General features: G+C 49.6%; 1 protein-coding gene across 4 annotated transcripts in view; it reads left to right on the top strand.

The window, feature by feature from the left end:
• Positions 1–13586, top strand: part of PLCG1 (phospholipase C gamma 1) — a 98166-nt gene that overhangs the window by 68133 nt on the left and 16447 nt on the right. For all 4 annotated transcript variants that reach the window (XM_032767356.2, XM_032767354.2, XM_032767355.2 and 1 more), the window contains 10 exons: positions 601–686; positions 1897–2017; positions 4333–4501; positions 5679–5801; positions 6721–6822; positions 7842–8029; positions 9128–9328; positions 9840–9959; positions 11294–11474; positions 11933–12010. In XM_032767356.2, the coding sequence (XP_032623247.1) occupies positions 601–686; positions 1897–2017; positions 4333–4501; positions 5679–5801; positions 6721–6822; positions 7842–8029; positions 9128–9328; positions 9840–9959; positions 11294–11474; positions 11933–12010 (1369 nt within the window). The remainder of the gene's footprint in view (positions 1–600; positions 687–1896; positions 2018–4332; positions 4502–5678; positions 5802–6720; positions 6823–7841; positions 8030–9127; positions 9329–9839; positions 9960–11293; positions 11475–11932; positions 12011–13586) is intronic.

Genomic DNA, 13586 nt, shown 5'->3' with positions numbered 1-13586 from the left:
CCCCAGTACTCCAGACCTCCCCACTGCTGGCTTCTGGCAGCGTTTCATTCTGTGCATTGTCAGAATCACCTCTGTGCTGGCTGCAGTCTGAGAGCCTGCGCTGTCGTCCTATTGCTTTATTTACCATCAGCATTATCGACCTCCCCCACCTCTCCGGAGGGTCATAAGAAAAAGCCTGGAAGGATGAGATCAACTCTTGAGTTGCTGCTGTGTGGAAAACCCTCTTAGAACCATGAAAATGGAACATCCTCCAGCTGGCAAATGCTGATGGTGCTTTGTGCATCTCACGGAGCGGACGGCAGCTTGAGTTTGCTTCCCTGTCTATTCACAGTCACAGGTGCCATCAGCAGGAAAGGGCACAGCTCTGCAGACTGAGTTTGCAACCCAGCAGGGCTGAGGGTGGGTTGATCTGAACCATTCCTGAGGGTAGCACGAGAGATGGGTCTAAGAGGAGGACAGTCTCTGTCATATTCTAGCAGCTCAAAGCCAGGCTGTGGCTTGCACCAGTCCTCACTCCCGTGATGTCCTGTGCAGAGCTCTCCGTGTTCCCTAGTGTAGCGAATTACTTTTTTTTGATGGCGTGTTTCTTTTGCATGGAAGGTACCTGACGGGGGATCAGTTCTCCAGCGAGTCCTCCTTGGAAGCCTACGCGCGCTGCCTGCGCATGGGATGCCGCTGCATTGAGTGTGAGTACCTAGCAGGGGCTGGCTCCTTTTCTTCAGCAATGGCCCTGAATTTTGTGCTGCCCTCATCTGAGGCCTTTGGTTCCTTTTGTGGAGTGGGGCCTGCTGTGCGGTGAGCAAGCCAGCGCCTTCAGAAAGAGTGTGCCCTGGGGGCTGTCCCATGGGCATGGCCTCATCTTTCCATCCTGCACTGTGCCATGCCTGGCCTCTGGGTCACAGCCCACCCCTCTCTTTCCTGGGACCAAATGGCAATAGTGGGGATAGAGCTACCGCCCACTTGAACCTCCTCCTAATGCCACACCACCTCAGCCTGGCACTCTGGGGCAGATTTTTAAAGACATATAGGTTCCTAACTCCCTTTGGCAATCAGTGGGAGTTAGGCACTTCCCTACTTTTACCAGTCTGGCCTGTCTTCTCTTCACATGCTTATGCTGCATTCCAGGAGGCAGCCTGCCGCAGTGGTTAGAACAGGGGAGTGGGAACCTGGAGGCCGAGTTCATTTAAAAAAATCCAATTGTATTTCCACAACAAATGTTAATGAAGCTATTTCTTTTGGAATTTTTCACAGACAACTGCATTTTTTTTTATTGAATTTCTTTTTCTGAATGAAACCGTTTTCAGTGAGGATCCTGTTTGTCAGGAAATCGAACATTTAGTGAAAATTACACTGTTTTTCTGGAATATATTTTGATTTCAACCAAACCGTTTTTTAAAGATCTTCAGTCGAAAAATTTCAACCAGCTCTGTCAGGTGACCTAAAGTCTAAATTCCCTCTGATATTGACTGGCTGTGTGAGCTGGGGAAGGTCACATCATGGTTCCGTGCCTCAGTTTCTCCATCTGTAAGATGAAGAGATTCGCTTTCTTGGTTGTTACGAGATTCAGTCCATGGAAATAGATCGAAGGTGCCACTGAAGTGCTGTTAGCACTGTTATTGTCCTGTCATGCTGCATTTTGACACTCTTGCAATGCCCAGCATAATGCTATGGTTGCATGTGCCTCGCGCTGAAAGGGTTAAGGAGATTTTGTTTGTTGGACCATCTTGTACTTGTTAAAGTCATTGTTTTCTCAGAAAGATCCTTGATTTTCACCTCTTTCCTTTTCCCATCCAGTATGGATTCCCCTGCAGAGCTAGCTTGGTTTGACCCATTTTGCACTGACATCCTGTTTGCATCACTAGGTTTGTTTAAGTTTCCCACTGGGTTCTGTTTTAGTGGATTGCTGGGATGGCCCCGATGGGATGCCCGTGATTTACCATGGACACACCTTAACCACCAAAATCAAATTCTCTGACGTCTTGATGACCATCAAGGAACATGCCTTCATGACCTCTGAGTAAGTAGAACAGGTGTACAAAAGGCTGAATCCTCATGGGTCTGATTCTCATTCAGGTAGAGTGAAACTCATGTTTGTGCAAAGGACACACTCAAAGCCTCCATGCAGGGCTTAAGTGGGCGTGAAGTGGCCCATGCAGGCCTTTTGCTTGCCCCCCTCCCCCACCCTCAGTGTTTTAATTTGTTAGGTGCAGGGGCTCAAGCAATTTTTTAACTTTCATAACTGATGTGCTGAGCCCAGAGGTGCTGGGGCTATGAACTGCCAGGCCCAAAGGTGCCGGGGCTATGAACTGCCAAGCCATGGCACGAATTAAGCACTGTTGCCCCCTCTGCATGGGGGTGATTTCACCAGTAAATAATGTCCTCATTTGGTCAAGATCTTGGGAGTTCTGTCCCTGGCTCTCCCATGGGCTCACTTTGTGATGCTGAACATGGTATTTATGTCTGAATTTCCAAATGTCCATTAATTTTGGGTGCCCAACTGGAGACACTTTTGGTTCAGATACTCAGAGGAGCTGTGAGCCCCCAGCTCTGGCTGAAGTCCATAGGATTTGTAAGTGCTTGGCAAACTCCATATCTGGTGGTGGAGGGGTGGGGGAGTGTCAACTGGGCACCCAGAGTTAGTAACACTTCTGAAAATGTAGGGCCTAACTTCTCTCTAGGTTTGAACTTGGTGACTCTACTTGATAAATCTGACCTGTGTCCTTGCTGATAAACAGGGCTCCTAGAAATCCATTTGCCATGGAAAAGCACAGAATTTGCATTTTTACAGAGACTCTTCAGTTTTTAGATTTTGTGAAAAAGTAAAAATATATATTAACTATTAACTAAATGTTCCTGAGAGTACCAGTGTCACTTATTCAGTGCGCATGACCTCTCCTGTTGTGGTTGATTTTTCAGTGTGCTTTAAATTTACATAATTAAACATACTCCAATAAACTGCTTCCGGCATCAAGAGGCTACTCAATGGCGCATAAGGGTTCGTGTTTTAATGCATCTCAAATTTCACTTTGCCTCCAGACATGAGTAATTAAAGTTAAGAAAAGAAGCTGAAAACTTTAAAAATTCCCGCTAAAGACCATATCACTGAGCCTGGCAAGGACAACTTTCCTGTTGATGGTAATGTGCTGGTCTGCGCTGTGTGCAGCAAGGCTGTCGATCACATCAGAAGGCAGACAGTTGTAAAACACCTGGAAAGCACTAAACGTAAACTGAATGAAAAAAGCGAAAACAAGATGCTGAAAGAGCAGTGCCACCGATAACAGTAAAGAAACTATGCACTGTGTCTGGATCATTCTATTAATTGTATTTTATTATAATGATTGATGGCACTGGTAGGCTTCGAACTTGCTTAAAAATTGTAAACATATCAATAAAATGTTCTGTTCAACATATGTATATTGTGGCTAAGGAAACTAAAGTTTAGTGTTATATTTTAATCGTGGAAAAATGCAGGGTTTTATGGTTTTTTATTGGAGAATTTTTTTTTTTTTTTATTCACTGAAAACTAGGATCCCTGCTGGTGAATGTGTCTAACTGTGCCGGGGCTAAATGTAATTTCTCTGGTAGCCTGGGATTTTCCACGGCAAGTGATGCTTATAGCCTCTGTTAGTGTCCTTTGATATTGCAGCCAAGGACTTATTTTTCTCTTCGTACTCATGTACAACTTTGGTCCATGATGGTTTTTATGTGACCCTCATGCACACATGGATGGTACACCGATGATCAGATACTGAAGTTCTTCTTGCTAAACTGGTACAGCAACAAGGAGATAACAGTGGGCTCCTGTCCTACCAGTGGCACAGATGGGATTGTTTCTCCACAAGAGGGCTCTGATCAACAGGAGGCACCAAAGTGCCTGTTTTGTGTTGTGTATTATAAATACATATGCCATATTCATAGTCCGTTTGGTTCCTACATGGAAGTCATTGTCCTCTGTGTTGGTGAGGAGGCAAATTTTTGTTAGGTTAAATTAAACTGGGAAGCACCTGCAGTTTTTTGATAGGTGTCTCTGTTCCCCTTCTCAGCCCAGTCCTGAATTGGAACGTACAGATGGACTCTACTAAGCCCTGAGGCAGAAACTTGTGTTCATCTTGGCGGGGATGAGAGTGAAATTTAGAATGTCCAAGGGATGCAAAGGAAGCTGAAACCACACTCTGTGGAGAGTAACTTGTAGAGTTGTCTAGTTGGTAACTGGTAAATTCCTGCAAGTTGGTGCTAGTAGTTAATGCGTGCAGTTACAGAAATGCTGACCCTCCCCCAGTCACCACTCTGTTATTTAACCCCTTTATTCCCTCCTGCTTCTTCACCTACCAGCTATCCTGTCATCCTGTCCATTGAAGATCATTGCAGTATTGCCCAGCAAAGGAACATGGCTCAGAATTTTAAGAAGGTTTTTGGGGACATGCTTTTGACCAAGCCGGTGGATATATCCGCTGACGGGCTCCCCTCTCCGAACCAGCTGAAGAAGAAGATTCTCATTAAGGTAAAATTTCCCTAGTGGCTGGTGTCTCTAATGCAAAGGAAAGTAGGGAATGGAGCTGGGATCAAAGGAATGCTCACCTAGGCGCTGGAAGGGCTCATCAGTGATTTGAACCTTAAAGGGACAGTGCCTGTTGATTTTATTTGGGCCCATTTCCCAAGAAGGTTGAATTAGGTTGGTTTTTCTTAGAGACACTAGAGAAGATCCGATCTGGAGCCAGACACTAATTTCCCCAAAGTTCAAGGTGCTTTGGATTCAGGATCCATCTTTACTTTTTTTCCCCCCTTTGTCGCCAATGATCTGGTATTTGTACTGTGGGTCTCCTTGATCTGCTTCATTGTCTACTCCAGCATAATCTAGTTACCATGGCACCTTGCATTGGCAGAGAAAGCTTTCTACTGTGCTGGAAATGCAGGATGCTCTAAGGTGGGGAGGGGGCATGGAGCTGAAAACTAAACAGCTGGGGAGAGCCTCTAACTTCTCTGTCTTATTGCCCCCTGGAGGACACCTGGGAAATGTGTAGAGACTGTTGTTTTTAAATATCCTGTGCTCTGAAATTCAAGCAACCTCCAAACAGAATCTCCTTCGATAGCTTTTTGGAGTCATTTCTTTAGAACCACATTGGTTTAATTCTAACCCACTGGAGAGTGTGTGTTACGGATCTCCTGCAGCACTAAACCACAGAGGAATCTACGGAGCTTTAGAACCAGCTGTGGCCAGCTCATGTTTTAAGGTCTGAAGGGTCCCTGGTTCAATCCCTGGCATGTTGGCCAAGATGGTACTGTCACATAATCTCTATTATAAATTCTAATGGACTCTTCCCAGAGCCACTGTGCATCTGGTAGGGACTTAGATTGGAAGCACTTAAAGTCGAGACCTGGTTCTGCTATGTGTTTGTGGAGCCCCCAGCACAATGGAGTACTGGTCTGTGACTGAATCTCCTAGGTACCATCGCAGTAAAACATGCAGAGTGGGGTTTTTGGCATCACTGAATTTCTTGACCCTTCTCTGCAGCGTGGAGGGGGATCTTTTATCCATAATTATGATCTAGGAGGTACCCCTTACATTAGAGCTGAAGAACGTTAAGGTTGCTCAGATCGGGGCATAAACAAGTGAACATGGTCTCTTCTGGGGCCGTTGCTTCCTTTAGGGTATTTGACCCGAGTGTCTCATTCTGCAGCACAAGAAGCTGGCGGAGGGAAGTGCTTATGAAGAGTTGCCGACGTCTGTAATGTATTCGGAGAATGATATCAGCAACTCCATAAAGAACGGGATCCTCTACCTGGAAGATCCGATCAATCACGTATGTTTCTTTCTGCACCTGCCACCTCATCCACGTCCTTCAGGTTACCTAGAGATCATTCTCTAGGGATCATTAAGCCAATCTGATCTTGTAAACTAACAGTAATGCTGCTGGGGAAATCATTAGCATGTGCATGATAGGGAGCCATCGTGCCTGGGAGGGAGGATAGTGTAAATTACTCGGGTTTTCTCACTCCTCTGATTATGTGACACTGAATGTGCCTTGTTTAATAGACCAGGTTCCATTATTGCAGTAAGTTATAAATTAAGTCCAGAGTTTTCAGACCTGGGTGCATCTAAATCCGTATTCAGGCAGCTGACTAAACAGTCTAATTTTTATGGGTCTGAGCGCTTCTGTCGTTTCAGATTTACTGTGTGCTTTTGACCGTGTTTTCTCCAGTCAGTTTCCCTTGTTTTCTGCATGGATCTTTCTCACACATGTTTTGAAAAGGAGGGAGGTGCCAGGTTGAAACAACAGAAATTGCCTGGGTGACTCTGGGTCTAGTGTGGAACCTGAATCTACTCTGAACTTTTGTTTTTTAATTAGATTTCCAGTTGACAGTATCCCATTAAAGTGTGCTGAGAGTTCTCAGTCTGATCCCGCATGAGCATCAGTTTGCATCACCAAGCTACCCCACGCTTTGATGCTATTGAAAGTCTCTCCTCAAGAGTATCTCTTGAGTTGAATTAGCAGCTGTAGTTGAGCTGGTGGTGTCTTGGAAGCTTGTCTGGCTTTCATCCTTTTATCAGTGCCATTGATCATCGTCTTAAATGAGCCTTAAAATTCACCAATCAGCTTCCCTCGCTACCCCCCAGCCCCACCAACCACAGGGGTGAAAATCCATCCAAAGGTGGATAAGGTCTGCTGGGTGCCATTTTGGAGGAATTCCCTGTACAGATCTTTCTGTCTTTCCCTACAGGAATGGAATCCGCACTACTTTGTCCTGACCAGCAGCAAGATCTATTACTCTGAGGAGACGACCGGTCACCAGGGAAACGAGGATGAAGAGGAACCAAAGGAGGTGAGGGCGATGCTTTCAAAGAGGGGGTGCCTATGCTCAGGACCTCTTGAAAACCTCCATTTCATGGACTGCCCGGAAGTTGTGAAATTAGCCCAATACCGTGCCTTTTCTGACCGCAGGGAAGTGGAAGCGGGCAGCCACACACACTGGCCTCGTGCTCGGCATGGCTCATGGCACATGGCAGCATCATGTCAGAGTAGCTGTGCAAGGGAGGACTCAGCGGTTGGTTTTACTAGAGGCACAGTTGCCAGTGCTATTGCCACTTGGTGCACGAGCAGCCATGGCCTCGACAGGCATCCACACATGCTGATCTCCTGCTTGGTGCAGCTTGTAGCCTGTGGTTCCACACCGCAGCAGTGCAGGCTACTGTGCCTTAGCTAAAACCCAGCCATGGAGCCCTCCCACGCCAAAACTGCTGCTCCGATGTGGCACTGTTGTGTGCTCTGAACAGCACCAAGCAAGAGATCGGTGTGTGCAGATGCCCGCTTCCGCCTCCCCGCTGTTTGAAAAATTGCAGCAGTGCAGGGACGACTTAGGGGCTATGCAAGTTCTGTGAAATTGACTACTTTACCCATGGTGCTGCCATGAATTTTCCAAAAAAAAGAAAAAGTCCTTGATTTTTTTTTTCTCAGGACTTTGTCTATGCTACGTGGTCTGACTGTGTGAGAAGCTGATCTGAGCATTGATTTCAGCAGGAGCTGCAGGTGCTCAGCGCCTCTGAAAATCAGGCTATTACTTTACACCTCTGTGCCTCAGTTTCCCTATCTGTTCAATGGGGTTAATGACATTTATACCACCCTGGGGATGGTCTGGGCCCTGGAACATTCTATGCTGAACAGTAATGGAGGTAAATTACTGGAGTCCCAAGGGATTTTATTTTAGTGGGAAGGGAATTCAAACACTCATAGTCCATAGCTGGAGGCCCTCTGCCTCTGAGAACAGCAGGCCCCTTCCACAGTGAGCTCAGCTGAAGTGCTGGTGCTCAGTAAAGTGGGAGATGTATCTCTGCCCCCTGCCAGGTGAGCAACAGCACTGAACTTCACTCTACTGAGAAGTGGTTTCATGGCAAGCTGGGGGCCGGGCGTGATGGGCGCCACATAGCAGAGAGGCTGCTGATGGAGTACTGCATAGAGACGGGTGCCCCTGATGGGTCTTTTCTAGTACGAGAGAGTGAAACCTTCGTGGGAGACTACACCCTCTCTTTCTGGTAAGGATTTGCAACCCCTTTCACGAGCTCTGAAGTAGCCTTAATCCATGAACTCCTTATCAGGACCTCTAACTTCTGTGCCAAGATTCCTGGGTTCAATTCCTCCTCTGCCACTGATGTGCAGTGTAACCTGATGCAGGTTACTTGACTTTTCAGGGCCTCAGTTTCTCTACCTGGGATACAAAAACGGGAATCCTGAGTAGTCTGTATTTGGCACTGGTACGACTCTTTCTGGAATTAATACTGTGTCCATTCTGGTGTCCACAATTCAAGAAGGATGTTAATAAATTGGAGAGGGTTCAGAGAAGAGCCCTGAGAATTATCAGAGGATTCGAAAACGTGTCTTATAGTGAGCGACTCCAGGAGCTCAATCTGTTTAGCTTAACAAGGAAGGTTAAGAGGTGATTTGACCACAGTCTTGAAGTTCCTACTTGGGAGCAAGCATTTAATGACGGGCTTTCCAGTCTAGCAGAGGAAGGTCTAACACGATCCAGTATCTGGAAATTGAAGCAAGACAAATTCAGTCTAGAAATGAGGCATACGTTTTTAACAGTGAGAGTAACTAGCCACTGGAACAATTTAGCAAGCGTGGTGGTAGAGTCTCCATCACTTTCAATTTTTAAATCAAACTGGATGTTCCTCTAAAAGATCTGCACTAGGAATTATGATGAGGCAGCTCTCTGGCATGTGCGATACATAAATTACAATTATGAATAATGTGTCCCAGAAGATGATCCTCCTAACTCAGGTTGTTAGCCATCGGCTTATGTCTTTGGATTTCCTCTCCCATGTGCTGCTGACCTCTCTGGTGTGAGTGTACATTGATTACGCCTTTGTCCTGTTTAATGTAATCCCTGGGCCGACGGGGGCCATGCATCCTTGATTTCTTTATTCCTGGTGTCCAGTTTAGCTGGGCCATAGCCTTACAGAAATGACCAGCTAGTGATTAGCTTGAGCAAGTCACCTGGTGGCATCTTGCCCAATCCGTTTGCGTTAGGGAATGACTCTGTCCCTGCCTGCCCAGAGTCCTCGCTCAGGTTGGATCCTGGGGCAGGCAGTCAAGGGCAAGTGTCTTTCTCTCTCCTTGTTCTGACCCAGGCGCAATGGGAAGGTGCAGCATTGCCGCATCCATTCCCGGCAGGACGCCGGCAGCCCCAAGTTCTTCCTGACCGACAACCTGGTGTTTGACAGCCTCTACGACCTGATCACCCATTACCAGCAGGTGCCTCTGAGGTGCAACGAGTTTGAGATGAAGCTGACTGAGCCTGTGCCGCAGACCAATGCCCACGAGAGCAAAGAGTAAGCGCGGGCGGGGCGGTGGGAGGGGAGGGAGTTCCTAACCACATGGCTGCCCGGTGATCCCCTAGCGCGCTCCCCTCTCTACCTCAGTTTGGCCCTGCTGTGCCCCCCGGTGCTGGAGTGTGAGGCAATGCTCTGTGTGGTATCCGCAGCCTGCCATCCTGCCCTTCCGACCCTGAGCCATGTGGCATTTTGGGGGAGAGGGCAGGGACAGTGCTTTGTAGGATGCCTCCCCCTTGCCACGGTTACTGGCCCGATCTGACCTACGTCTGCGCTCCTCTCATCCCCGGCCTGTCTCTGCTGAGGGGATGACCCTTAATCACTCCAGATACTGTCCCTTTCTCTGCCTCCTGTCCGTGTCACGTGCTCCCACGTGAGTAGAGAAACCACCACCAGTGGATTTGGTTACATTGCGTCATGAGAGGGACCTTGCCCTGGATTGCTTCTGGGGTTCGGCTGGCCGTGTCTGGGACATGAGCACTCACTCATGTCATGGTGTCTTTACCCAAAGGTGGTACCATGCCAACCTCACCCGGGCCCAGGCCGAGCACATGCTGATGAGGGTGTCGCGGGACGGAGCCTTCCTAGTGCGCAAGAGGAGTGAGCCCAACTCCTATGCGATCTCGTTCCGGTAAGATCCCGGGCTGGAAAGTGTGTATGCACATCTGTATGCTCATGCCATCCATCCATCCGTCTCATGGGGAAGGTTTTGTTTATGCCCTGGCCTTCAGTACTCAGGACTGATGCTGCGACTAGAGGGTTGTGTTGCTTTGGATTTGGCTTGGAAATCTCCACCATTTGCGCTCTCAAGCGCCTTCGCTGTTCCCCTGCATGGCCCCTGCCTTGCGTCCCTCCCTCAGCGTGTACCCAGGTGTCGGGGAGGTCCTCGCCTGCTCGTGCTTAGCGCACTATAAACCCCTTTAAATTGCTAGCGAGTTTGCATTAAGGGAGCATTTGTCCGGTCATGCCTTATAGTGAGGACTCCGAGAGCTAAATCTGTTCATCTTAACAAGGAAGGTTAAGGGGTAACTTGATCCCAGTCTTGGTACCTACTTGGGGAGCAAGCATTTAATAATGGGCTCTCCAGTCTAGCAGAGAAAGGTCTAACACGATCCAGTATCTGGAAGTTGAAGCTAGACAAATTCAGACTGGAAATAAGGCTACTTCCCATTGATTTCAGTGGGAGACAGGTGCCTAGCTACCTTTTGAGGATCTGCAACTTAGTGTCCCTGCATTGCTGTGGTGAAGCGCTGTATTTGACAAGGACCGTCGGGGCCTCTGTGTCCCTCATGGCTGTGCTGGTTCAGACAGACAGTTGGGCCACTGGATTGTGCAGCACCAAGCAGGGGAGGCCCAGATCCCTCCCCTCTGTCCCAATGGCCGTTCCTGCTCAACCCCGACCTTGCAGGGAAGAAGAGCATGCCTGCTGGCGCAGTGTTTAGACTCGGGTGGCTCATGAAGCTGCCCTGCTCTGGGGATGTTCACCCCAGTTGCCTGCCACGACGTGGGGTTCCCCAGCTCTTGTCCCTGTGTTGTCTCATTAATGGGTGCGGCCTTCAGGATCTGTGGGATTGTGCTTTAACTACAGGAGGTTTCATAGTGATTCGGCTTCCTTGCAAGCTTTAGTCACATCCCTGAGTGTGTGTCGCCTTCTTCTGACCTGTGCTGGTGCTGCAAGCGCCATCCTAGTGCTTCGCTCAGATCTCCCCTAGCTCAGGGTGTTGGGCATCTGGGTCCACAGCGACTCCTGTGTGATCTGGGGTGGTGGCACCTCTTCTCTCAATACTGATGGCTGGGTGCTAGTGTTCTCTGCTCAGCAGTGCTGCTGGGTAGTCAGGGTGGCCCCAGGCATGGAAGGAAGGTGTCAGGACTGGGCTGGGGTCTTATTCTCCCAAGTGGCTGCCTGGGGAGGGGCTTTCTGTGGCTGTTTGCCAAGCAGCGTTTCTGGTCGTCTCGGCCTGGCAGGGCGGAAGGGAAGATCAAGCACTGCCGAGTGCTGCAGGAGGGCCAGACTGTGCTCCTGGGCAACTCCGAGTTCGACAGCCTGGTGGATCTGATCAGTTACTACGAGAAGAACCCGCTCTACCGCAAGATGAAGCTGAGGTACCCCATCAATGAGGAGACGCTGGAGAAGATTGGCACAGCGGTGAGCGCGAGGCAGGCCTGTTAATGGGTTGGGGGAGGAAGGGAGTCAGCCCATCTGGAGCGAGGGCTCGGCTCTGCTGGCCTTGTCCGAAGCCATTTGCTTGCCCCTGGCCATTCAGAGGTTGAGCGAGTGTGTGGCACCTGCACAGCCAAGTTAGCAAGAGGACCTGGGATCCCCTCACACACACATACACCTTGGGTATACACATCCTGATGTGCAGCCCGAGCTCTCGTTGGCTTCAGCGAGGTGTCTAGGTGCTCAGCACCGCAGACCCTCTGGCCAGCAGTGAAGGTGACCAGCACACTAGTTTAGATAGGGTCTGTTTCCTACACGCCAGAGCCCTTCTGCACCTGTAGCTTCTGTGGCCCTTTCCCCCCGTGGCTGCAAGAAAAGCGGCTAGTTCTCCCTGCAGCAAATGCTTGGTTCCAAGCGACAGCGTATGTGGTTTTGTTTTGTAGGAGCCAGACTATGGAGCCCTTTATGAAGGACGCCATCCGGGATTCTATGTTGAGGCCAATCCCATGCCAACCTTCAAGGTATTCTCCTGCTGTTTGTCTTTACAGGTCGATTTTTAATGGCCAACTCGCCCAGCTCTGTCCTTGGGGCTTTCGGGCTACCCTCAGCATTCAGCTCTGCTCTTGGGCTCCCCCTCACCCCCAGTTCTGCCCCCCATCTCCCACCACTGCCATTCTGCTTGCCCCTGGAGCTGTCTCCACTGCCACAGGCCAGACTTTTGCTGAGGGGAAAAGATGAGTTTCTGGTGGCTGGAGGACTGGGCTGAGTGAGGACACTTTGGAGGAACCTGTCCCACTGCCCCCCACCTACCCCCAAACGCCTGCTACCTAGATAGGAGTCTATGCTGCTCTGCCTGGTTCCTGGCCCCTCTGTTGCTCTCATGGAGAGTTCAGAGGGATGGTGGGAGGGTTTCCTGGCTTCGTCCCAGCCCGTCGCTAGAGTGCGAGTGCGTGCATGGGTTTGATGCTGTTCTAAGGTCGGGTCTGTTACTGTATCGCCAAGAAAGTTGCCTGAGCGTGGTTCCCTCAGCTTGCGTCCCCGGGGGTCTGTTTATCTATTCTGCAGCCTTCATGCAAAAGTGCAATGAGATCAAATAGCCCCCGGCAGCAGTGCTGGCTCCAGGGACTGCAGTGCTTTTGGCAGCCCCTGTGTTTCAGAGGGCTGTCTCTGAGATCTCCATGAGGGCACTTCAGTCCCCATCAGTCGAGCCCCCAGCAGAAGGAAGAATCTGCTTTTCTCCTGGTGATCAGAACAGGGTGCCTGGGTTCAAATGATTTGTTCTGACTCCCCCTGCTGGCAACTTCTGGAGGGGCGTGATCTCCCACTTGCTGTCCTCTGGAGTTTTTGTGTACTGTAGATTCCACTTCATAACAATCAAGATATTCATATTAGCAGCTTCCAGTTAATGGCAACATTTTTCTGGGAACCTCACTATTAATGGGGTTTGAATATTGGCAGCAGGCATGCCACGTACTAGCAACTTTGTTTGTTTTTAAGAAAAGCCCCCGCTGCAGACAGGGAAGGAATTGCTGGGATGCGCGTTCCCTGTCTGCAGCCCTTGAAACCTGCCTGCACACAGGGACTGCACAGGAGGTGAGGGGCTGTGGGCAGGGCAGTAGCTGGAAGGGGGCTGCAGCCCAGCAGCCGGGACTGAATGGTCTCTCTGCGCTCTCCAGGCTGCACCTTGCTAGGGGACTGCACACAGGGAAGGAAATGCTGGGACTGGCAGAGCCCCAGCCTCTGGAGAGCTCAGGAAGAGGTACGGTGCAGCCCAACGGCCCCCCAGTGCCCCCCACCCCCTTCCTGCTGCTGTTCTGCCAGCAGGCAGGGCTGCAGCCAGGAAAGATACCTCCCAGCATTTCCTTCCCTGGCTGCTGCCTGACGCACCTGCCTTCCGCTCATTAGCAACTGCCAGATAATGGCAACCTTTTGCGGGAAACCCAGGGGGGATGCTAGTAAGTGGAATCTCCTGTATTTCTTTTCATGAGGTTCCTAGCAGTAAGATAAAGGAAACAAACCACACATTGGGTTCCTGTTTTGGTTTTTTCCCGTCCCTAAAATCTGCATGCGAGTTTGTATCTTTTGAGTCTCATCTGC

Source organism: Chelonoidis abingdonii, chromosome 14, assembly GCF_003597395.2.
Source record: "Chelonoidis abingdonii isolate Lonesome George chromosome 14, CheloAbing_2.0, whole genome shotgun sequence".
NCBI classification, from domain to species: domain Eukaryota; kingdom Metazoa; phylum Chordata; order Testudines; family Testudinidae; genus Chelonoidis; species Chelonoidis abingdonii.
Note: the sequence above shows the minus strand (reverse complement) of the source record. Positions and strands in the feature narration are given on the sequence as shown.